General features: G+C 40.8%; 1 protein-coding gene across 2 annotated transcripts; it reads right to left on the bottom strand.

The window, feature by feature from the left end:
* Positions 1-2289: 2289 nt before the first annotated feature.
* Positions 2290-22424, bottom strand: atp10b (ATPase phospholipid transporting 10B). Of its 2 annotated transcripts, XM_061686218.1 has the most exons (21): positions 21922-22424; positions 20289-20493; positions 19973-20058; positions 18836-18942; positions 18290-18421; positions 17935-18062; positions 17607-17859; positions 16284-16483; positions 14675-14833; positions 13462-13954; positions 13278-13378; positions 13065-13191; positions 12816-13000; positions 9188-9455; positions 7343-7419; positions 6192-6317; positions 5901-6101; positions 5578-5658; positions 5401-5505; positions 4435-4607; positions 2290-2889 (listed from the first exon to the last, which is right to left on the bottom strand). In XM_061686218.1, exons 1-21 carry the CDS (start codon positions 22329-22331, stop codon positions 2649-2651), a joined length of 3858 nt encoding a protein of 1285 aa, XP_061542202.1. In that variant the 5' UTR covers positions 22332-22424; the 3' UTR covers positions 2290-2648. The 2 variants fall into 2 exon arrangements, with proteins under 2 accessions (XP_061542202.1, XP_061542203.1); XM_061686219.1 differs by lacking the exon at positions 5578-5658.
* Positions 22425-22917: the final 493 nt, after the last annotated feature.

The raw sequence follows: 22917 nt of genomic DNA, 5'->3' as shown, positions 1-22917 counted from the left end.
CGTCACTACAAATGGGCGTGGCTGAGCCAGAAAAATCCATGGCAACCGTACAAGAGATTGTGACCCCGATTTTTGTTTTACAGGCTACATCATTTGTAATGACACGATGACGGAATAAAATCTTATGGCAGATCAAGAGTGCCGAAATAAAATAAAATAAAATAAAATAAAAATGTCATGAAGTATTTATTTATTTATTTCAGTACTTGTTTATTTATTTCAGTATTTAATTATGTAAATGTATTTCATAATTTTAATATTATTTTGGGTTTTCCAAATGGTCAGGGCCCCTAAATGACCAATTATTTAATAAGAGAAAAAACAAATACCACATTATAAATACATTTTAATTGAGCAATTTTTAGGGGAAATCTGCAGGCCATAATTTCCTTACTCATAGTCTGACAATTAAAAATAACACAGGTGCAACACAACAGCATCTCCTTCTCCAAATCATAGTCACCATTAAATAAATGAGTCCAACGACCATAGCGTATGGTTCATGGCCTTTGTGTTGCTTCATGGCATGGCACAAGAAGCTACTTGGTGACAAGTCAAGCGGCAATTGTAATCCTTGAAAGGGGAACGTAATATGGAAAATTGACTTTTTAATTGCTTGTATGCAAATACTGTATATGGGTGTTCGGAAAGCCTGCACACCCACTAAGAGTGAAATTCTACAGCCAAATTAATCTTTTGTGAGCTGCCTACTTATCTAGGGGGGGGGAAGGCATCTATGATTGAGCTCATTTAGCAAATGTACATATCACTGCCCTCACACTAAGTTTCTCCACTTATGACATGGCAGCCAGGTTGGAACCATTTTCAAGCAACAGCCAGAGTCCAGCCGGTGGAATACATGGAAGCCAAAGTACATAGTAATGACAATGATTACATTGTAATGTGGTCGTGGATTGCTGATTACGACCTACATTTAAAGCTCTACAACCTTCGCCTGAGTATTAACACTTTGTGGCTCACCGGCCCACCCTCGTACTTCCAGGTTTTTTTTGTGGTATGACAGTAACTATCCTACGACCCTCTACTGTAGTCACCCGATTGTTTTCTTCCTAGTGGTGGGCAAGTGAAACCTCATGAAACACTGAGGCTTTCGTAACAATTGTGCCGGGAAAGATTCAAAGCTTCAAGGCTTCAGTGACGGTGACATCAGGTGGACAACGGAAGCCATAGCAACCTCTCAAGAGCACCACTGAAGCACAGGCACTGTTTCCCATGACAGCAATACAATTTCAGAAAAGTCCGTATGACCATTCAAGTGTTTTGTTGATTCATACCAAATAATGATTATATCGTAATTACAATATACAGATGCTCTCCCCCATTCTCTAAAACACATTCCAGATTAACCCAAAGAATAAATGAAAGGCTATTGAGCCAATGACACACACTGAAAGACTATGAGCCAATGAAAAGCTTCGAAACATTTTGAAGGAATGAAGCGCCAAGCGAAACAGTGATGCTCGAACGTCATCGGTCACGTGACACTGTTATTTTTGCTACAAGCTCCGACACAACGTTTCGAAGCTCCAAGGCCTCGGTATCATTTGCCCATCACGAGTTCCTCCTCATCCCCAGTGTTCCTCCTGTGCCTTCCTCGCCGCCTGCTCCAGCCGCGCCGCCAAGCCGCTCCAGCTGCTCACGTTCCCGCTTCCTGCTCGCTCCTTGTCCTGCCGGTCCACCACCCCGCCTCAGATACCCTTACCCTGTGCCAACCTGCAATAAACCATTCTTAATCTACTCCCTCCGCCTCAGTCTGCTCTCGGGTCCAATCCAACTCTCATCGTGAGACAAGGAACGTTTTTAAATTATTAAAAAAAAAATCCATAGTTTGTCACATGTAAAATAGAACGATTAAAAAATTTGGCATAGTACACTGTAGGATCTCCCATGTCCAATTGGTCTGTGTATATTTGTGGCATCCTACACGTCTTTATTATAGTCTCCAACGTGTCTTGAATTGCTGCGTATTGTACAGACGAGTGTAGTGAGGCGCAATCGACCATTTTAATGTCTCCTCGTCTGTCCCTTTGACCTTTGTGTAGTAGTATTTGTCCAACACTAGAGCGCAGCATCGATTAAACTGCAGGTTATGGGACGTTATGTAACTGCTCTGCTCGCGCTACTACAGTATACTGAAGTATGCCTATGATAAGTCAAGCCCTTTTTTTACAAGTGGTTTAAGTTAAAGCATTGCATTTCCATAATACTTTCTTCTATTAACTATGCAGTGCATTTGAAGAGTTCAAAACACACACACGCACACACACGCACAGACTAACGACAATTAATTCCATCACATAGGCAGTGAAATCATGTGTCATTTACAGAGTTAAATTTAAAAAAAATCCCTCCACAATGGGCATGTTTTACCATGTGCCCTGAATTCCCATCAGGACTTTAGCTGGTTGTTGTTCACTGTGGCACCGAATGAGTAAAAGAAGAAGGTTGAATCACATTTCATGTCATAGGAGACTGAAGTCTTTCACTCCCTACTGAAAGTGCTCCATGAAGAAAAGCTCCACCATGGGACATTTCCACTGGTGAGCTACCTCCAGGTGTAAAAAAAAAAAAAATGTTCATAATAAATTATCCCTCTCATTGTAGTACAGTATTTGTGCAGTCTTGTTTTATATTTTAAATGACCTCAGTGTGATTTCATTCCCTAAGGAATCAGGGGAAGTTGGGGTCCGAGAAGTGGTGGGAGAAGGTGGAGTGCAGAGCTCGGAGCGTTTGACCTCCTCTCCACCCCTGAAGCCCCTCCACTCTTTGATCCACGCTTCCTTTGTGGAGGCATCCAGGCCGTCCAGATGCCGGGCTTGCACAATCGGGGAGGGGGAGATAGAGTTCCTCATCACGTGAAACATGTACCTGGGGGAAAGAGTGCGCTGGTGAGAAAGTAGGCCAGTGAAAAACATGCTGCACTTTGATGTAAATCAGGGCATTCCTTCAAAATATCATCACTTTGAGAGACATCGACGGGCAGGGGGATGCTGAGAAGTAGCCATTCATGATCTTTATAGTTAATTATCTTTGTAAATCTTTACAAATCCAAAACAATCTGTTAATAGTGGAATCGTGAATTTTAATGAACCGAGGGCAGTTAAAATGGCAGCAATTCACAACAGACGTTTATCTAAATGTCTACTTTTTCAAATGTTATTGACCAAGAACACACGGTACCAAATGTATATGCCAATACAGCAATGATTCTCAAAGTGTGGTACACGGGCTCGCTCTGATGGTATTCAAAAGAATCAATAAGTTAAAAATACAAATAAAATGTACATTTAAAACATGCAGTACAATCAAAGGTATTAGAAGGAAGCTTGTAGCTATGCCTACAAACTGTTAAAACTACTAAAAGTACATTTTTTAAATTTTCAAGCACAATACATTTTTCAAGTACAGTTCAATTGTATTTAACTTTTAAGCACAGGACAAGCACATTTCTAATTGCATTGCAATTTAATCATGAATAGCTGTTTGTTTTTAAACATATACTTAAGTCAATTTTTTATTTAAATTTGATGTGCAATACATTATAATTGAATCCTTATTTAAGTACAGTATTTTCTTTTCCTATACTTAGGCAAAGTGCTAATCTTCAAACTGCATGTTACAGTTGCTTAAAGGAATAGATTATATTATTTTCATAAGTATGTATCATAAATATGGACGCACAGTGGACAACTGGTTAACACATCCGGCACACAGTTCTGAAGTCGTGGAATCTGGACTTCTTGTGTGGAGTTTGAAAACATGGACGGTAGGTTAACTGAAGAGTCTTAATTGTCCGTAGGTGTGAATGGTCATTTATGTGCCCCGCGATTGGCTTGCGACCAGTTCATGGTGCACCCCGCTTCTCAGCGTCAGCTGGGATAGGCACCAGCACACACGTGAGCCTAATGAATATAAGCGGTACAGCGAATGGATGGATATAATAATATCATAAATACTTTTTAGGAATAAAACCTCTGCCCATTTTTTGATGAACACTTAGGCCAACTATTCTACTGTATTTTAATTTAGGCTATTATGGTGGTACTTGGCGAGCTATGTATTTTTTTAGGTGGTACTTAGTGGAAAAAAGTTTGAGAATCACTGTCAGAGTCTTCCTCTGCTATATTCCAGTTCATCGTTCTCACCCCTGCTATATCATTCAGCGATGGTTTTAATCGTTTTTTACAACATTCTCACATACCCTCGCACGTGGGAAAGGAGAGCCACGGATTTATTGAACTCAGAGAGAATAGTAAAACACATGGACACAATTAGCACACTTACGCAGGAGCTGTTGTGGACCACAGATCACGCCCAAACACTCACTGTCACTCATTGACTGTCACCTCCACAAAGCTAGGCCTTGAGTTGTTTCAGTGTAAAGCAAAGTTGAGACAATATTTACAATGGTACCTGGGCAGTAGGGCCACCACTGTTGTGATGATGCAGATAAGGTAGAAAATTGGGTCTTTCAATTGGTTCTGGAGCGTCCAGTGGGAGTTGCAGGTAACACAGGAAGTGTATAACAGCGTCAGGATCAAGGATACAGCAACACTGCCTAGCATGATGATCCAGTGAACCACAGTCTGCAAAGCACACACACAAAAAAAGCAATGGCAACACTGTAGTTCCATATTTTGTCAGAAACATTGACAGTTTAACCACCAAAGTCAAACACTCAAAAAAAATGGTACAGTTAGGCCTGCGGCCTAAAGTCATCAAGGACAATGCTCGTTGGCAAATTGTGACAAAAGGATCACTCCAAAATACTGACATTGTCCTGGTTCTTTTTTTTGTTTTGTTTTTTGGAGTGGGCTTCCAAAGTCCTTTTTGCCTGCCCCCCCCCCAAGGGGCCTAGAAACGCTCCTTAGTTTGGAAGTCAAAAAGAAAATACTGGAAATATTTGCCACAAAAGACAAAACTTCAAACCATCATAATGTGTGATGTAACATGAAGAGCTGCCTTTTTCTCTTTTTCTTTTTTTCAATGCCACCAAAGGGTACTATTGCACCAGTAATGACAAAGACAATAACGTGAGTGTCCATAGAAACACACAGGGAAATTACTGCATCCTGGAAAATCATCTGCTGCTCAGTAAAATACAATTAATTAAATACGAATATCATACATCAATACATTTTACCAAGCAGATGCTAATAATTAAATTCATGTATTATACATGACATTAATTGTTAGACGTTTTAAAATGCAGTGAACATTGAATAAAAGATGTGTGTTGGCAATAGTTTTAGCCTGGAAGAAATAAAATCATTCAAATTAATTATCTTCGACAGTTTTTCTATTGTTTTATAATGGTTTTGAAATTAAAACAACTTAAATTTAACCAGTGTCATGACTTTTTTTTGGTTTGGTACTCACCCAGGCTTGGATCTCTATTGACAGATGCAACAGGATGGTAATTAAGGAAACTGCATTTAAAGGAGTTCCAAATGTGAAAACATCAACATCCGAATCCTGGTACGCCTGCACAAAATAAAACATGGTGTAGTGAAAATGTAGACTGATGGTAGACTCCACAGCCAAGTGTTCTCTTACCAAGTATGGAATGAAGAAGCAAATGAGACTCTGATAGAAGGCATCAAGCATGGAAACCCAGAAGGTGGAAAAACGATATTTCTAAAATGTTGATGCACAAAACATGTCACTATATTAAAGCTTTGACTGGATTTACCTACACTCTCCTTATGAGCTATTAGACAAATTGCTGGCGTTTATAATTTTTCAAATGCCACTGTACAAGGAAAGTCAATTTTCCTGTGACTGCCTGGCAACCATTCCAGGGTGTAGTCTGCTTTTTTTTCTCTGGAAGTTGCTGAGTTAGGTTTCAGCTCTAGGATGCAATGGATGGATGGACTGACCCCTGCACCTTGTCCGGTCCGATAAAGTTCAGGAACACCGAGCAGCACCTCTGCCGAAACATCTTTGTCCATGATCCCAAACATGATGGGAGGTACAGATGTGAAGAAGAGGTTGAAGAAAATCAGCAGCCAGTAGTCCAACATGGCGGTCGCTGTGAATCCACAATAGAACTGATACCAGAAGAGCAGATTGACATTGGCCTGGAGAAGTGGGTGACATGACACAAAAGTTGGTTAGATGACCAGAGGGCAGGCAGAGTATACATACCCCAGCTCCATATGTAGACCCACCAAATTCTTAAAGAAGAAGTAAATGATCATATTGGCCAAACGAGTGTAGCACCAGTGTCCGTGAACCAGCAGCAGCTTTTTAAGGTGTTTGAAGCGAGAAATCGCAAAATCACTCGCCATGACTGCCTGCAAATGACACAACGCAATTACACATTTGTAATATGTCTGTGTAGATTCTCTGTCATAGAGATCATGGTAATAAACCCGACTGTTCTTGTTTGTTGAAGACGTTTCACCTTTAATCCAAAAGGCTCCTTCAGTTCTAAAATTTTAGATTTAGAGATTCATGAGCCTGGAGGGATAGCTCATGGCTTGTGCCCTCTTCTGTTCATAGATTATCTCAATTGGTGGTGAATAGAAGTGGAGGGAGTTGGAAGACGGGGGGGATGATATTCAATGATTTTGGCTACTCTGTTATGTGGGCCTGGGTGGCTGGGTGGTTTCAGCAAGCTGCACAATGAAGGACAGGGGTATCAGTTATTGGGTGGGCTTCATTTATTGTTTTCTGGAGGGCAGTATTGGTTGTTGCGGCCCTTAGATATCTCAGTGCTATTGCTTGGTGGTGTTGTCTTACAGTTTGAATGCCCGTTATGGTATGAGTATAATGGTTGCTAATGTTGAATGGGAGTCTGTTTGCCAGTTTTAATGTTTTGCTTTAAATGGTTTGCAAACATTTCAGTTGATTGTCAGAGATAGTGATCCAGGCGTAAAAAGTAATATTACGAGCTGTTTTGCAACAAGACGTGTGAACGATGCATGCAAGACGGCCATTTTACCAACCAAACTGGACAACAAAAACAACCTATTATTGACCACCCCCAAGGAACAGACCCACTGACGCATACATAGGGAGACTCCACACCTAAAATTGTACAACTAAAGAAGCCTTTTGGATTAAAGATGAAACGTCTTCAACAAACAAGAACAGTCCAGTTGCCTTAATCCAACCTTTGCGGATACATATTTGTGTATTTTTTAATCAAAAGTATTCTATGAGGAATGTTAGACAGTCCTTAGTATATTTTTCTATTTTACAAGCAAACACATTTCATGTCAAATACAATATTCCATGTATTGACAGATAATATTTCAAACATTAAGTACAGTTTCACTCAAATTCTTGCGTCTTGGGTAAAAGGCTTGATTCTAACCTGCATACCCTCCTGACCGGAAATCCCGATCCCAATATCGGCTGCTTGGATCATGTTAACATCATTGGCACCATCACCTGTGGTCACATTGTTGGATGTTGTAATTTGAAGTGCAGATGTGGAGGTTTGTTAATACATTAACATCCATTGACTATTTAGAAATTCCTTTTGATTGTAAAAGCAAGCATTGAACAATGTTCCAATCTGCTGACTCATGCATGCCATGGAAGTGCACTAAACACAACAAACTTGCTCCTCTTATTTTCAATGAGTCTCTCTGGGCAAAAATAACGGGACTGCTGATAGAAACAAAAAAACAAAAAGAGTTGGTCTCACTTTTGCATCCATAACAACTTCTACGCTTCGTCACAAAATGCATTTGTGGGAATTTCTATTCATCCAAATTAACATGTGTGAGCTGATATTGGACCAGCTCGGTCTTGCTCATGGTCTCCATTATAGTTTCCTCCGAAGATGTTTGCTGGGTTTGTTGAAAGGGCATTCATAGTCTTCAACACAAAACTCATCCAAGCATTCAGTTTTGGGCCTCAATTTTTTTGCACTGGAAAACTCAAACTGTTCTCCACCCAGTTGCAAACATATACTGTACACAACTCACAAAAACATAGATTTTACCATAAATCTAAATTGCACTATATCCATAACAAGTTAACTTAATTTGACCTTCTCTCAACTTTTGAATTAGAAAAAAATACCTCTACAGGCTGCACGCAGCCACTCGGCCCGTGCCTTTGGAACAGCCTGCCAAACGGCATCAGCAACACAACGACTGTTGATGCTTTTAGAAGGAAGCTCAAGATTCACCTGTTTGGTTTCGCTTTTAACTGAATTATTTATTATTTATTGAGCTTTTAAATGTTTTCTCGATTATTTATGTCGACATTTAATCATCTCCTCATTTATGTATTAATTTATCTATGTATTTTTTATCCAATTATATTTTATCTCCTATTTTCCTTCAGTTTTTATTCTGTCCTATTGTCTCATAGTCTTTTTAAGTTTTTGTCCAGTGACTCCTCATGAGAGCCTCCACGCTGGGACATGTGTTCGGTCTGCCCGCGGTGATGTCATCCTGCAGTTTCCCCGGACCCGGTCTACCCGGTCATGGTGGTCTCTGTGGCGGTATCCTCTGTGGCTGCGGGGCATGGCACCTCTCGGTGTGGATGGCTCCCATAGGTTGTCTTTCCTCAGATCCTCAGTGCCTTGCCATGTTTTTACACTATCGTGTATGCATAAGTGCGAGGGTGTGTGTTCATATGTGTGTGTTTGTGTTTAGGAGGGCTGGGGTTTTGTATATTTCTTGCTATTTTAACTGTAATATTTTTTTTTTTATCTCTGTAGAGCACTGTGTTGTATTTTTTACATATTGAAAGTGCTACATAAATAAAATTGTATTTGAATATCCTTAACCTTTTGTGAGTAGTGTAGTTTTCCAATATCTTGGTGATGAATTAAAATTCCGGACAACACAGGGCCAACCCCTGAATGACTAATTAATTCATTTAAGAAATGAAAGAGATGTGTCCCAATACCTTTGTCCAAATGCTTCTCAGTAAGACATGGCTGGGGGAAAAAATAACTATTGGGATGAACTAAACAAAGTCTTTCAGGAAACGTCTCTCCTGCTCAATGACTTTGGTTGCCCTAAAAACAAACATTAGTCTACAGTAATCAATTAATTGGTCTATAAGGACAAAGAACGTTAAACAATTACACAACAACCCTGTTGTTTTTCTGCCTGAGAGAGGATAACAGGATCAATAATGAATGACAATATATAGTTTAACACAAGTCCAAACTGTAGAAACGATCTTATTGACCTACCGACAGCTAGAGTCATGACCCTGAGCTTCTCCCTGATGAGCTTCACCACTCCGCGCTTCTGCAAGGGTGTGACTCGACAGCAGAGCACAGAGCGGCAACGCTTTGCCAACTCCACAAAGCGGCCCTGCAGATCTTTCGACAGAAGCATGGCCAGGGTGCGTCCATCGATCACGAGCGAGATGTCTGGGGTAGTATCCACGTTACGAGGGTCGTTTTCATAGCTCCTCACCTCCTCCAGAGTGCAGTCCAAGATGGAAGTGCATACAAGCTAAATAAACATGAATATTATTTAGCTTTGAATTCCAGTTACAGGCAGTGAAAATATAAGAAAATAAGTGACGTCTGACTATGGGGTGCCATTTGTAAAGCTGTTCACGCCAAAAATAACAGCAACAATTTGTCACATTTAGCTTCAAAACGTTTTTACGAAACTGGTGTGAATTTTCGAGAGTCACTTTTCTGCACATTTAGAACAATATTTGTCAACTTAAAAGTTAAATGCAAATATTAAATATTACACCTAAATCTCAAATCTAAATGTTAACATGTATTTAAATGTTAAATATTTATGTAAATATAAAACCTAAATCTAAATTTTAAATATATATATATATATATATATATATATATATATATATATATATATATGTGTGTGTGTGTGTGTGTGTGTGTGTGTGAAATTTAAAAACTAAATGTTAAATATAAATATGAAAATTAAATATAAATGTTAAATGCTAAATATAAATGTTTCGGGTCGAACTAAATATTTTGTTAATATGCAAATCCACACTGCCAAGAAACGGAAGTACTAAAATAAAAGCTGCGTTTGTAGCGTCAAATAACATTTAAAAAATAAATAAAATAAAAATGAAATAAATATACAGGGAAAATGAGCCTGGGAAATATATTATCACTCCCTAAAATAACAAACCAGTTCTGGAAACTTTATTTGACGAGTACTTTGAGTGTTTCGTGTCACTTTTCTGAAGAAGTGTTACGTGGAACTAGCCAGAGACCGCCAGAACCAGAGACCGTACTCTGAGGCCTGCCCGCCTCACAGTGCTTGCTCGCCAGCCGCAAAAGAGCGGACGTCAGCCCTGGAGGTAGATTTGGAAAAACAAGTGGCAAGGGGGTGAGGGGAGAAAAAAAGAACTTTTGCTGCTGCTGTAGTTCTTCTTTTCCACCCTGGCATTTCAGCACCACCCTCCTCCTTCCCTCCTTGCGCTCCCGGCTCCCGCGACGTCCACACGAATGGTCGCTTTCTGCTTCGGTTGTCCAGCGCTGAAGGTGGACGGCGGCCGATGGCAGAGGCGCTGCGGCAGATGCCGGCGGCTGTGTTAGCTAGCTAGCTTCCTTGCTTGAGAAAGGAGGCTGAAGTCCCAGCCGGTGACGATTTCCGGAGGGAGAAGCGGCATCTTCCAGATGCACTCAGCCATAACCCATTGCAGAGCTGTGGCGAAGTGGCACTTCTTCATAAAGGTGACATTAAATACTCAAAGTACGCGTCAAATAAAGTTTCCCCCAATAGGTTTGTTATTTCAGGTGGTGATCATCTATGTTCAAGGGTCCATTTCCCTGTATAAGATGTTTTTTAATACGGTTTTTGACACAATAAAACACACACCTGTTATTTTGGTACTTCCGTTTCTTGGCTGTGTACATTAGCTAAGTATTTCTTTCGACCTGAAACATTTAGATTTAACATTTATATTTAAATATATATTCAACATTTAGTTTGAATATTTATATTTAAAATTTATACATATACATATTTAAGATTCATATTTGGATATACATGTATTTAACAGGTGGCACAGTGGCCGACTGGTTAGAGCGTCTACCTCACAGTTCGGAGAACCTGGGTTCAATCCCCGGCCCCGACTGTGTGGAGTTTGCACGTTCTCCCCGTGCCTGCGTGGGTTTTCTCCGGGCACTCCGGTTTCCTCCCACATCCCAAAAACATGCACGGTAGTTTAATTGACGACTCTAAATTGCCCGTAGATGTGAGTGCGGATGGTTGTTTGTTTGTATGTGCCCTGCGATTGGCTGGCAACCGGTTCAGGGTGTACCCCGCCTCCTGCCCGATGATAGCTGGGATAGGCTCCAGCAGGCCCGCGACCCTAGTGAGGAGAAGCGGCTCAGAAAATGGATGGATGTATTTAACATTTTAATATATATTTAGCATTTAGATTCAAGATTTAGGTGTAACATTTAAAATTTGGATTTAACTATAAATTTGACAAATCTTGTTCTAAATGTGCAAAAAAGTGACTCTCCAAAAGTCACACCATTTTTTTTAAACACTGTTTGAAGCTAAATGTGTCACAATTATCAGTGTGAGCTGCTTTACAAACGCCCCCCACACCCCCCTACAGCTGACCACAGCCTAACATCATAGAAAATCGGTCACATATCCTGTTTTGTTTCTATCAACCCTGCACAGTCAAAATATTGATATTATATATAATATTAAGTGTGAAGTGATGATGGCTGGTCAATGCTGGTAAAAAAAAATAGGTGAACCAATAAGGCTCCACTCTAAATCACAGGAAAAGAAACATTTCCTGTGAGGGTTCAATATTAGGTTATTAATTAGATATGAAAGTTTTAGTTATTGGATTGGCAGGAACTGAGTCCATGTATCATCCATGGTAAGCCCAAAGTGAGATCTAGAAAGCTCCCTGTGTATCACCTCCAGACCAAAAAAGATGTACTGAAATTCAAGGCTATCTCAGACATTTGATTAACATACTTGGGCAGCTCGTTATAAGTGGCTCCAGCCTTTGCTGCATCACCGGACACTCGGACATTTCTCAGAGAGATTTGACCTTTTGTTATATTATAAAAGTGCTCAAATTTTTAGGTGACTTTAAAAATGAGGGGCAAGTCAATGTCAAAGTTTAAAGCTTAATTAAGTGACCATCACGAAAATTCAATGCGGTCTTCTGAAATTGGCGATGAGAAATATTTTCATGTCACAATATAATTCAATAAATAGTATATTTTTATTCCTGTGAAGTTTTACATTCACATCTGAGATCAAGATAAATAATTGGAAAACCTTTCCACCATTAATTCGATCTTTAACTTGTACAACGCAATGAAAAATAAAATATTTTTTGTAATGGCAAATTTAAAAAAAACAACAACAGCAACTGACATAAATTGGTTGTACAAGTGTGCACACCCGCTCATAAGTGGGGATGTGGCTGTGTTCAGAATTAACCAGTCACATTCAAACTCATGTCAAATGGGAGTCACCTCATACCTTGCTTGCGTGGGTTTTCTCAGGGTACTCCAGCTTCTTCCCACATTCCGAAAACATGCATGTGAGGTTCAATGAAGCCTCCAAATTGTCTTAGGTGTGAATGTGAGTGTTTTTTTTTTGTTTGCTTTGCTTGTTTTTTGTCTCTGTGCGTCCTGTTATTGACTGTTGACCCATCCAGGTTGTACCCTGCCCCTCGCCAAAATTCAGATGGGATAGGCTCCAGCTCATGCGTGACCCAAATGAGGATAAGTGCTATCGAAAATGTAGATATGCGTGGATGCATGGATTTAATAAGCCTATTCTCTTCTATTTTGTTGATGCCACAAGATGCCACAAGATGTCGCCAAAGCAACACCTCACCTTGTTTTTGCAGCTCATGTTAATCACCAGGTCTTCGTCTTCCAGCAGCCTGCAGGCATAGCCGATGTTGACAGCCGTCTCTGGCTTGTCACCAGTCAGCACCCACATCTTGATCCCTGCTTCCCGCAGTGCCAAGATGGTGTCTGGAACGCTCTCTTGCAGACGGTCCTCAATGCCTGTCGCCCCTATAGGAAGATGATTTACAGACATATGTATGTTCTACAGGTGTGCGGATGGCTCGGTTGTTACCCAGTAGGGTGAGGTTTGTCTCCAGCTGCACAGCAGTGTCCATAATGAGTTCCTCTCTGCCGTCGATGGCAGCCATAGCGCTCTGTCTGTTCACGAACCAGACATCATAGTCTTTGGCGCTCACAACCTAAAGCGCACGCATCAAAATCAAGGCGCTGTTGCAATTGCAGGACAAAAACATACTCGTAATTGTTCATATTCTTCAGTGTCTACCTTCTTTGCAAAGCAAAGCGTACGCAGCCCTTCTTTAGCATAGCAGTCAAGGTGATACTGAGTATCTGCTACAATATTCTTCTGGTTTCCACTAAGATGTTCTGAAAATGAAGAGACAGAAAAAATATTCATAAGATTTCATTTTGTATATTAATTCATTACAGCATTTACAAAGTATCTTTACCCGCATATGGTGCACCGAGCAGCTCCATGATAGAGTAGTCTGCACCTTTGGTGTACAGAACACACTCTTTGGTGATGGGATGTCGCACCAGCACAGACATTCTCTTTCTGTTGGAGTCAAAGGACAGGATGTCGAGCACCTCAAAGGCCAGGATCTGACCCAACGGCAGCCTCACTGTCACACTGTTGGGGGTGCGGCTCAGCAGAATGAAGCCATACGCTTTGGCGGCATACACCAAAGCTGCCTCGTCTGGACTCTCTGCCTCATAGCACATACTGCTGGACTCATCACTCCTACCACGTGATGTGAAAACTCCTGAGTCATCCACTTTTTGAAAGGTGGTAAAGCGATCGTCCTCTTTAAAAGAGGTCTCTGAGAAGGTTCTGTCCCTTTTGGATGCAAATATGTTGCGAAGAGAGCTTGCCTTTTTGAAGAAGTTTGAGAAATTATCCAATGGATTAGTTGACTGGAAGGAGCACGGATGCTCTTGCGTCTGAAAAAAAAAAGAAACATTTGTTTATCATAGGACATTTTTTCTAAGCTGTATGGTGATGGCAGCTATCAGCTCTGTTTAAAATGTTAAGTCACAATACCAAGGGACAGCTGATTTCCCCAATTTTCCAGCTTCCACAATAACTAAATTAATGGAAGTGACCCCGACTGTCCTGAAAATCTCACCTTTAATACAAAGCTAATTTAGCAAAAACAAATTAGGAGCAATTTAGCACTGACCGCAGTGCTAAACAAATGGATAATAAATTTCATTCTGAGAGAAGCAAATAAATTTGAATTAAACCTGCAAGAAGGTCAAATCATGTATAACCCCATGACAACATACTTAAAATCATCAAATAAGGAGCATGCAATATTTCAGTTGATTCTGAATTTTGAGCAGAATTTAAGACCATTTCTTGGCAAATATTTTAAGAAATGGGAAGACTTGCTGCAATTCTTAAAAAATAATCCAATCTTCTTATGTTAATCGGGGGAATTGAAAAATAATTGTACTTTATTTTTCTTTTGTTTTTTTATTCGTAAATAATTAAAAAGACTGACGACAATGTGTGAGGTAGGCCCATGTGGGTTGGCCACTTGGTGTATGGCACTAAAACAAAATGTCTAGTATTTCTATTAAAAGAACAAAACCCTGTGTCATCTTTTCTCGCTTTCATCGTTATTTCCCATCCACAGTGACAGTAAACAGAACACTCACACTCTGTCTCCGAGCCGTTGCCATGGAAACCACCACCGTGTTGCAAATGGCGAGAGCCAGAAAAAAGTCTAGGCATGGATCCATCTTCTGGCTGCTGCTTCGACTCTCTACGTTGCTGACCTGCTGGAGCAGCTTCCTGTCTGGAATCACCTGTGTTTCCTGTGCGAGTGAAGTGGATCAGGCTATTAATTCTATAGTTTGTGAGGATTTAAAAAGCTGCTTACTCTTATTTAGGGTAGGGGAGAAGAGTATATTTGATCATTCAACATCTTCATAACATCTTCAAAGAATAAGCAGAAAAAAAAGACTCTGTATCATGTTTACATACAGTAAATATATAGACAGGTGGACAGATGGATGAACAGCCAGGTACACTGTAGCTACTTTACATACTGTGTAAAGTACATCTGGTCTGAGGGTTTCAGTTTGAGCTCATTGGATACTTTTTCAGTCACGTTTCTTTTGGCCTCTTCCCTCCAGAGACAAATATTGACACAGAACTACTCTACCGTAATGTATAGTATGATGAATCTATTTTGCATGTTTTCCGTTTATGTGACATCGGTGGTCCAAGCCAAATGGCGCCCAGCGTGACCATATGCCCAATCACGGACACTTGGACAACTTTGAGCCAAGATGAATGTGCTCATCACTGACGTCTCATGGTTTCACCATCTGCAACGGCTGTTGGGCCCAAATAGTCTATTGACCAAAGGATGAGTGAATACAAATTGGTAGTTTGAGCTTTATAGTGATTTTATGGGCAGTATGTTCAAAAAAGGCCCTTATGCGCTCTTCTTATTTGGAGATATACAGAACTGTGCAAAGGTTTTAAACCACTATTAGCTTTTCTTTTCTTTCATTTAATTCCCCGGTAGCTATTTTGACATGCTAAAACAATAAATTAAATTAAATAAATTGTAAGTCACACGTAGCAAGAAGAGTAAAAAAAATATAAAACTATTTCCAATAAACTTTGTTGAAGGGCAGCGCAAGAGTCAAGAATTTTGGATTCCTATTAAATTATGTGAAGATCTGGATAAAGGTGTGAATACAGAAATGTATTTTCACAGTTTAGTCACTGACATCAATGGATTCTTCCATTTCACAAAATTATAACCATCTGTGTATTTGTCGTCCTCCATGCACAAGGATGTAGCCTGCTAACTAACAAACACTATTTTCATTTTTTTTTGGTTATTGTTTGTCCTTGACGCAGGTACAGTATATGCACAGTATATGCAGTTGAAATCGTATATGTTCTCCGACATTCATTGAGGAAAGCAGCTGTAAGTAGTTCATAAAGTGTCATTATTTGCTGTACATTTTTATAAACCTTTTTAAGCGTACCTTTATTGGCAAGTGGGACCAGGTAGTTATTATTATTAGTAGTTATTAGTCCCATTATTAGTGTGTAGGAATGAGTGTTTTTGTAGACCTGACCTTGGGTAACCTATTTAGACCCTCGTGGCTCATGCACAGTCAAGACAATTACTGATGATTGTTCCAGTTGTTTGGCTGCCTCATAGTATCAAACCAAGCAAGTCTAAAGCCCCCCCGGATCCTTCTAGCATCTCTAGAATCAAATCTTGACTGGCGCTCATCCTACCAGGGGACTGCTGAAGGCCACGTTGCTCTGGGCGTTTTCTGCAAACTTGTTTTTGTGTCTGCTTTCATGACGCCGTTGTCTGCCTTCATGGCTACGGTCTTCAGCATCCAGAGACCATACAGGCTGTGGGGGTTGTGGCTGCTGGTTAAAGATGACCTCCTCTTCGGATTCTGGCTCATCAATAACAGCCAAGCGGATGGCTGAAACCCCCCCAAAACAGTGTTATGTTCTGATTTAAAAACAAGTGAACCTAAGATTAGATCCAAACAATCCGAAAGTATTTTACCCAACATTCATGATATTTACCGTCCAATGAAAGACCTTGCTTTAACACTGTCAACATTACTTTTCATCTTATCTGCTAAAATAATACAGTTATTTCTATGTAAAGTATGTTGTTGAAAAAAAAACAAAAAAAAACATTCATTCTCATTTAAAGTGTCCAAATTGTGGAAGTAAATGTTTGCAAAATTGCATTGGTGGTTACTGGAAGGTTTCCAAAATGTTACTGAAACATTTTTAACTCGTTGGAACTGGATTGAACAATAACTCAATACGCAAAGCTACATGCATAACAGCAATCTGGACTAATGAGCAATTTTCCTCACTTCCGATCAAAGTCAGCAAATGCCGAATCTCATAGGTCTGACAAACAAGACTCAATTGTTAGCTCGTGTAACATTGTACAACATGTCTCACAAGTCATTCACCACAATAAAAAAGACAATGAGAAGAGTTTACAATCACAATTTTGTAACCGGATAACCTAAGCCTAGCTTGCTGGTTAGTCTTCGTGTACTATTCTTTCTTGCCGTTTCTATTTTTGGGGAGTCTGGATGCCCTGTGGCATCATGCTGCCTTTTACAGGTCAGTTCCGTTACTACAATGGGAGACTTGCGATTGTCGGTGGAGATCTTGTTGTGTGTGTGGGGTGCTGTGCTCGTCATCTCAAGTACACCGCGCACTATAGGAGCAGTAAGAATACACCTGCTTTATACACTTGCAGAGCTAACTTTTTAGCAACGAATTCTCACTCTGTTCACTACCACAATCCGGTACATCTTCATTCTAGATTTTAAAATAACACCCTCTAGCATGTCGACATGCCATTGCAGTGAGCAATTGTTTGTAAAAGTTCAACAATGGACAATAAAGTTACTATCTTTGACACTGAGTCACTATTGGTTTCTTCTTAAATATTGTTGATACTTATCGAGGTATTCGTGCATGAGGGTTACTTGCACAATGCGTATGAAATTCAAATATGATATAATACATAAACAAACAAAGTATATCTGCTGTAAAAGGCTTGCTGATGTTTACCGTTCTCTTTGTGCGGGTACTCTGTGCCCATGATGGAGCAACGTCGAAACACCATCTTGTTTTCGGTGAGCGTGCCTGTCTTGTCGGAGAAGATGTACTCAATCTGTCCCAGGTCCTCTGTAATGTTCAGAGCTTTACACTGTATTCGGCTGTCTGTCTCTTCATCATAAAGGTCTATGTCATGAGTAATGAAAAGGATCTGGCCAATCTTCACCAGCTCAATGGAAACATAGAGGGAAATAGGGATCAGGACCTGGAAGAAGATATGGCAATCAATAAAAAGTCAACTTTTTCAAAGATAAATTAAGAGGTCAAGACTTGTTTCCACCTGCAGCAGGATGATCATGCTGAAGAACATGTAGAAGCTGGACAGACTGGGACTGTCCACATGGCCGTTGTTGTCAGGCACCAGGTAAGGGGGCACACCAGGTAGTGCCTGCCGCCAAAAGAAGTGACCTAAATGTGTGAGGGCATGAGGCTTAATCACATCGACTGGCACAAAGAGGGAGGCTATTTTTGGCGTCACACCTTTACCCACCCCCCATCGTCATCCAGCAAAATGGGCTTGGGGGCAAAATGACCATTCAACAGCTGGTACAAATGAATCACCGGTTTGAAAGCTTTTAAACATAAACTGATGTGCATAATGATTTCATGATTTAGTTATGTAATTCATCACCGACCTAGTGCTCCGACGAGACACATGGCGAGGAGCAGAATGACGCAAAATATGACGTCCACGTTCAGTTTCCGCTCCAGTTTGCTGCGCTTGTATCTTGGCCCGTTGTTGTTCAGCATTGCCTTGGTTTCATGGCCTTAAGGACGGGACAATAAGGCTTTAGCATTCATTTGAACACACACACTCAATATGACTCTAATGGGGCCAACACTGGAAGAAAATTGAACATTAAACCTTGAAAATGCCTTTGTCGGGAACGCAAATCAGGAACATCATGGATACAGAGCTCATTTTGGCTTTTGTTTTGTGCTAATAAGTCAGTGTTAACACACTAACAGATGATTGCTACCAAACCTACTCACCATTAGCATCCTGCCTTACAGATCCCAGAAGATATTAGCTAAAAGAGTAAGAGTGTGTGTGTGTATATATTACATATACATACACAGACAGACATAGATAGATAACAAAATTTCAAAAGGGCAATCATATGAACTGTATATGAAGTGTAAATCCTTCTTTTGAGATGGTAGAAAAAGCTGAACAATACCTGCATACACCACAAAGCCGACAGCATGGTCAGTATTTCTGACAGTGCAACCTCGAAGCAGCAAACTCTCAATTCCCGCACCCACCTTTTCTTTTGTGGGTTTCTCCCTGTGGCAGAAGAAAGAATATTCCTTGTTAGACATTCATTGTATACATCCCACATTTTCAATCATCTGCCTTTAAGGACGTAGCTGGGCCGCAAGATTTGTAAGCCCCGGGGAAATTGATTTGAGTCTATTACAGCTCTAATGATGCCTCTGATGGTATCAGAAAGTGCAGCGAGTGGGTAGGAATTAGGTTTTACTTCGCTCTGAAAGGTTTCATGAATCCAGGGATCGATCCATCTCTAACATCAAATCCCTTAAACTATTTTTGTTTTGAAAAAAATATACATTGAATGTTAACTGTGTGTGTTTCACCTTTTCCTTTTTTGAAACCTTTATTTTGACAAGGAGGACAATGTCAAGAAAAGAAGAAAAATATCCACTGGAAACTCATTTAAAGCAGCAAGATTCCAGAGATGTCCAAACATTTTTGTCCAACATTACAGATTGCTTCAGTGTCATGATAGTTTTAAATTATTGCCAGTCACCATCCATCCATCCGTTTTCGACCGCCCACGTACTCATTAGAGTTGTGCGTAAGCTGGAGTCTATCCCAGCTGCCTGGGCGTAAGGCGGAACACGCCCTGGACTGGTGGCGAGTCGATCGCAGGGCAGTAGATGACTAAGCAGAATTTTTGGGGGGATTGTGCTGTCTGGTCTGAAGAAGTGCTGAGTGAATATGTAAACTGCTACATGTTCTCATGCTAGCCGTAAATTGGTTAGTTGCCCAATTCTTATCACTTGTGAACAAATTATATTACGTTTATTACCGGTTTTCATTTTTCTTATCATAATTATCTTGCAACGGTCCATTTCTGTTGCAGTCAGCTATGTTAAAATGTCACTCAAATCATTGCCTGAACAGTTAATATATGCTTCACGATGGTGACTGTTTTCACTACTGAAATAATTTTTCTGAATATAATTAAACTCATTGGGAAATCTTGATTTGAAATCTGATCCATTCAGAATGGACCAGTGTCACGGAATTGATTGTGTTTGACTTTTGAGGTTCTACGATGTTTGATACTCACACATAACACTTGAAGTGATTCAGATTGTTGTTGGGCCTTTCACACACCACAACGCTGTTGAAACTTTCAGGTTGGAAGTCGGGCTCCTATGGAAAGTAAGCGGGGCTTGATGTCATGTAACCAATCCTTCCCAAGTGACATCATGATAATTCGTTCAGACACCCAGCAACGCACCACTTAAGGTATGGCATCCAACTGGTGCGGTATTCATATCAGCAGCTTTCATCACTAATTGTGCATATTCGGTAAGCTTACGTTGCTTTGGCCGTCATCACTAATGACAAAAAGAGTGAACGTAATTACTGGTTGTGCTCACCGTGACGCAGAGGCCGGGAACCACCTTCCTCTCTTTGAGGTTGGTCTCTCCATCCAGATTGGAGGACTCTATGTGGCACACGCCATTGCGGTCTGATGTGTGCAGGAGCAGGAGGTCTGCAGAGATGATTTCATTGCAAAGCGCCTTCACAAAATCACCCACTCGCACATCCTTCCAACGCCGCTCCACAAACTGCTTGTGTTTCCTGAAAGACCCACCATTATTGTTTTCACAGGAGACATGAGGAATTTGTACACCCATGCATGCCACTTGTAGAAATTGAATCAAGAGGCCTTTCTGCCCTCAGGTTGTGAGGTTTCCCATGGAAAATATTGTGTACGTAGCTGTACTGGAAGTGCTGGCTAATTAGCAGTGACAGACAACTGCAGGTATGCTGCTCTTCATGTATGACCTGATCGGGTAGCTTCCTCACAACACCACACCTGGTACACAATGAGCCGGAGTGTAGGCTATGTAATTTTAGCCTCTTGTGTTTTGCCATGAATCACTTCTATATACCTGTATCCATCCATTTGCACTTTATATAGCATAAAAATGCCTTCTATCAATCTATCGAGCTATCTATCTATTAGATATTCTATTTACAATTGGTTCAGATGTGTTCAACCTGTCATTATTAAAGAGAAAGGTGACCTTAGACAACCTTAATGAGCTGGCCTTGAAGATTAGCAATAGTTTCTTGTTTGGGACACTTGAGCGCAGGATTGTTGACAAGAGTGTGTAGTTGAGATAAAGTAGATTAGATGGCCCGGATGATAAGGCACATCAGAGCGTTCTCTTTGTATGTGTGTTGAAACCCACAACAGACTTTTTGCAAGAACTTGTTGTTTTGGAAATTAGCCATCCATTTTGTTGCACTGACTTTAAAACACTCTCGCCTGCAAATTACCATCGTAAAAAAGTATAGCATGTCCAACCAGAGAGTTAGGAGAGCTGCTTATTTCACTGCTTGAGGGTGAGGTGACAGGTGTCTGTCTCGGGTCTCCACTCACTCCACCTGGACTGACACACAAACACCCCAACATCCCCGCTGACTAATTTTTGTGCGAAGTATGAAAACAAGCAGCTGCCGGTTCGAATGATAATCCCTCATGGAGGTTAAACTCATCACTGGGAAGTCTTGTGGAACATTTCAGCCTCACATGCAGAGGAAATCCACACACTCCCCACCTTCTCCTCCTCCTCTCACTGTACTCCAAAATCACACCACTGAAAGGGTTGGAAAAATGACAGTTTTATCCTCCTTTGTACATTATTCATTTTACACCAGTGATTCAAAAATAGATACCCGCTAACCTTAGTGTCTCTGCTGACACAACACCCAGTTGAGGCTTTCATCAAATGTGCACAATGCCGTGGCAAGATATATTGTTGTGAGCCTCTTCAAAAGAGAAATAATCTCCCACACAATTTCTATTTCTAAGTCAAGAATTCCCACAGGGGGCTCAAACACAGAGGAGGAGGAGGAGAAAACACACACATGAGCACACACACGCACACACACATTGTGGGACACTGGGCGCACACACTTATGCAGATGTTCAGTTTGATCACAGGGGTGCCACGAATGCACCGTTCTCTTTTCAATGCACACGTGAAGTTAGGATGTTACCTGCTGTAGATGAAGCACACCATGTTATTGAGCTTCCTGTCCGACTGGTACCTCCTGAAGTCCTCCCAAGCGTCTTTGAGGGCAGTGAGAGACAGGATGACACAGATGGGGATAAGAGCCACCTCAGGCTCAAAGGCGTTCACCACGGGCACAAAATTGAGGATAGCCAGGCCAACGAAGTAGAGGTTTGCCAGACGGTGAAACTGTTCAAAGAGGTTCATGGGTAAAAAGAGGAGGAGGGTGTATTTGGTGGTCTTGATAGCGTTTCCGGGCAAATAGCGGTTGGGTTGCTTCTTCTTCGCCAGGCCTTCATAAGGCAGATTGGACGCCAAGTGGCGGAGGTCATTCTCCCTTATCCTTTGACCTCTCAGGTTATCCCAGATCAGGGCCAGAGGGTTCCACCACGCCATGGAAAAGCTCTCTGTTCTACTGCTTCTCAACAAGCTCCCTTTCTTCCCATTCTCTCTGCTGCCTCACTCTTTCAGCTAGTGTGTATAGCCTTATTCAAGTACCAGCACCTTGCTGAGTAGCTCCGCCCTTTGTATTGACAGGTGTGTTCACATTCCTAAAGTCATTCAGTTTCCAAAAGAGAAGAACTGCAGTGTCATGTATATGTCTTCGGACTTCATTATTTTACCTATCCTGTTTGGCTGCTTGGTCATGCAGGTGGCGATGCAAGTTTTTATTCCAAAAGAGTTTTGCTGTGCAACAGCCGAGTTTGATATACAGTGTTCCAACATATTTGCAATTTGTGAATTCACCTATTCAGATTTTTGGGGGGCTCTATCCTCTATTATTCACTCAGAAACTTACTGATTCAGTTTTTTGACCGAAAATAAAAGTGTTGCTTTGGCGACATCTTCTGGCATCTTGGTGCTAAGGAACTATGTTGAAGTTAACATCAACACACTGTAGTTCCTCCATAGAAGAGCTTAGTTTAGCCATTGCCCTGTCTAGTAGAAAAAAAGTAGTGCTATGCTGCCATTTTGTGACATC

Source organism: Phycodurus eques, chromosome 9 (genome assembly GCF_024500275.1).
Source record: "Phycodurus eques isolate BA_2022a chromosome 9, UOR_Pequ_1.1, whole genome shotgun sequence".
Lineage (NCBI taxonomy): Eukaryota > Metazoa > Chordata > Actinopteri > Syngnathiformes > Syngnathidae > Phycodurus > Phycodurus eques.
Note: the sequence above shows the minus strand (reverse complement) of the source record. Positions and strands in the feature narration are given on the sequence as shown.

Coding starts and splice junctions, on each gene's coding strand:
- atp10b (XM_061686218.1), bottom strand. CDS start 22,331: ATGGCGTGGTGGAACCCTCTGGCCCTGATCTGGGATAACCTGAGAGGT. Junction 13,001..13,064: donor GACAAACCTCACCCTACTGG/GTAACAACCGAG, acceptor ATCTTCCTATAG/GGGCGACAGGCATTGAGGAC. Junction 6,318..7,342: donor CCGGTCAGGAGGGTATGCAG/GTTAGAATCAAG, acceptor TGTCATTTGCAG/GCAGTCATGGCGAGTGATTT.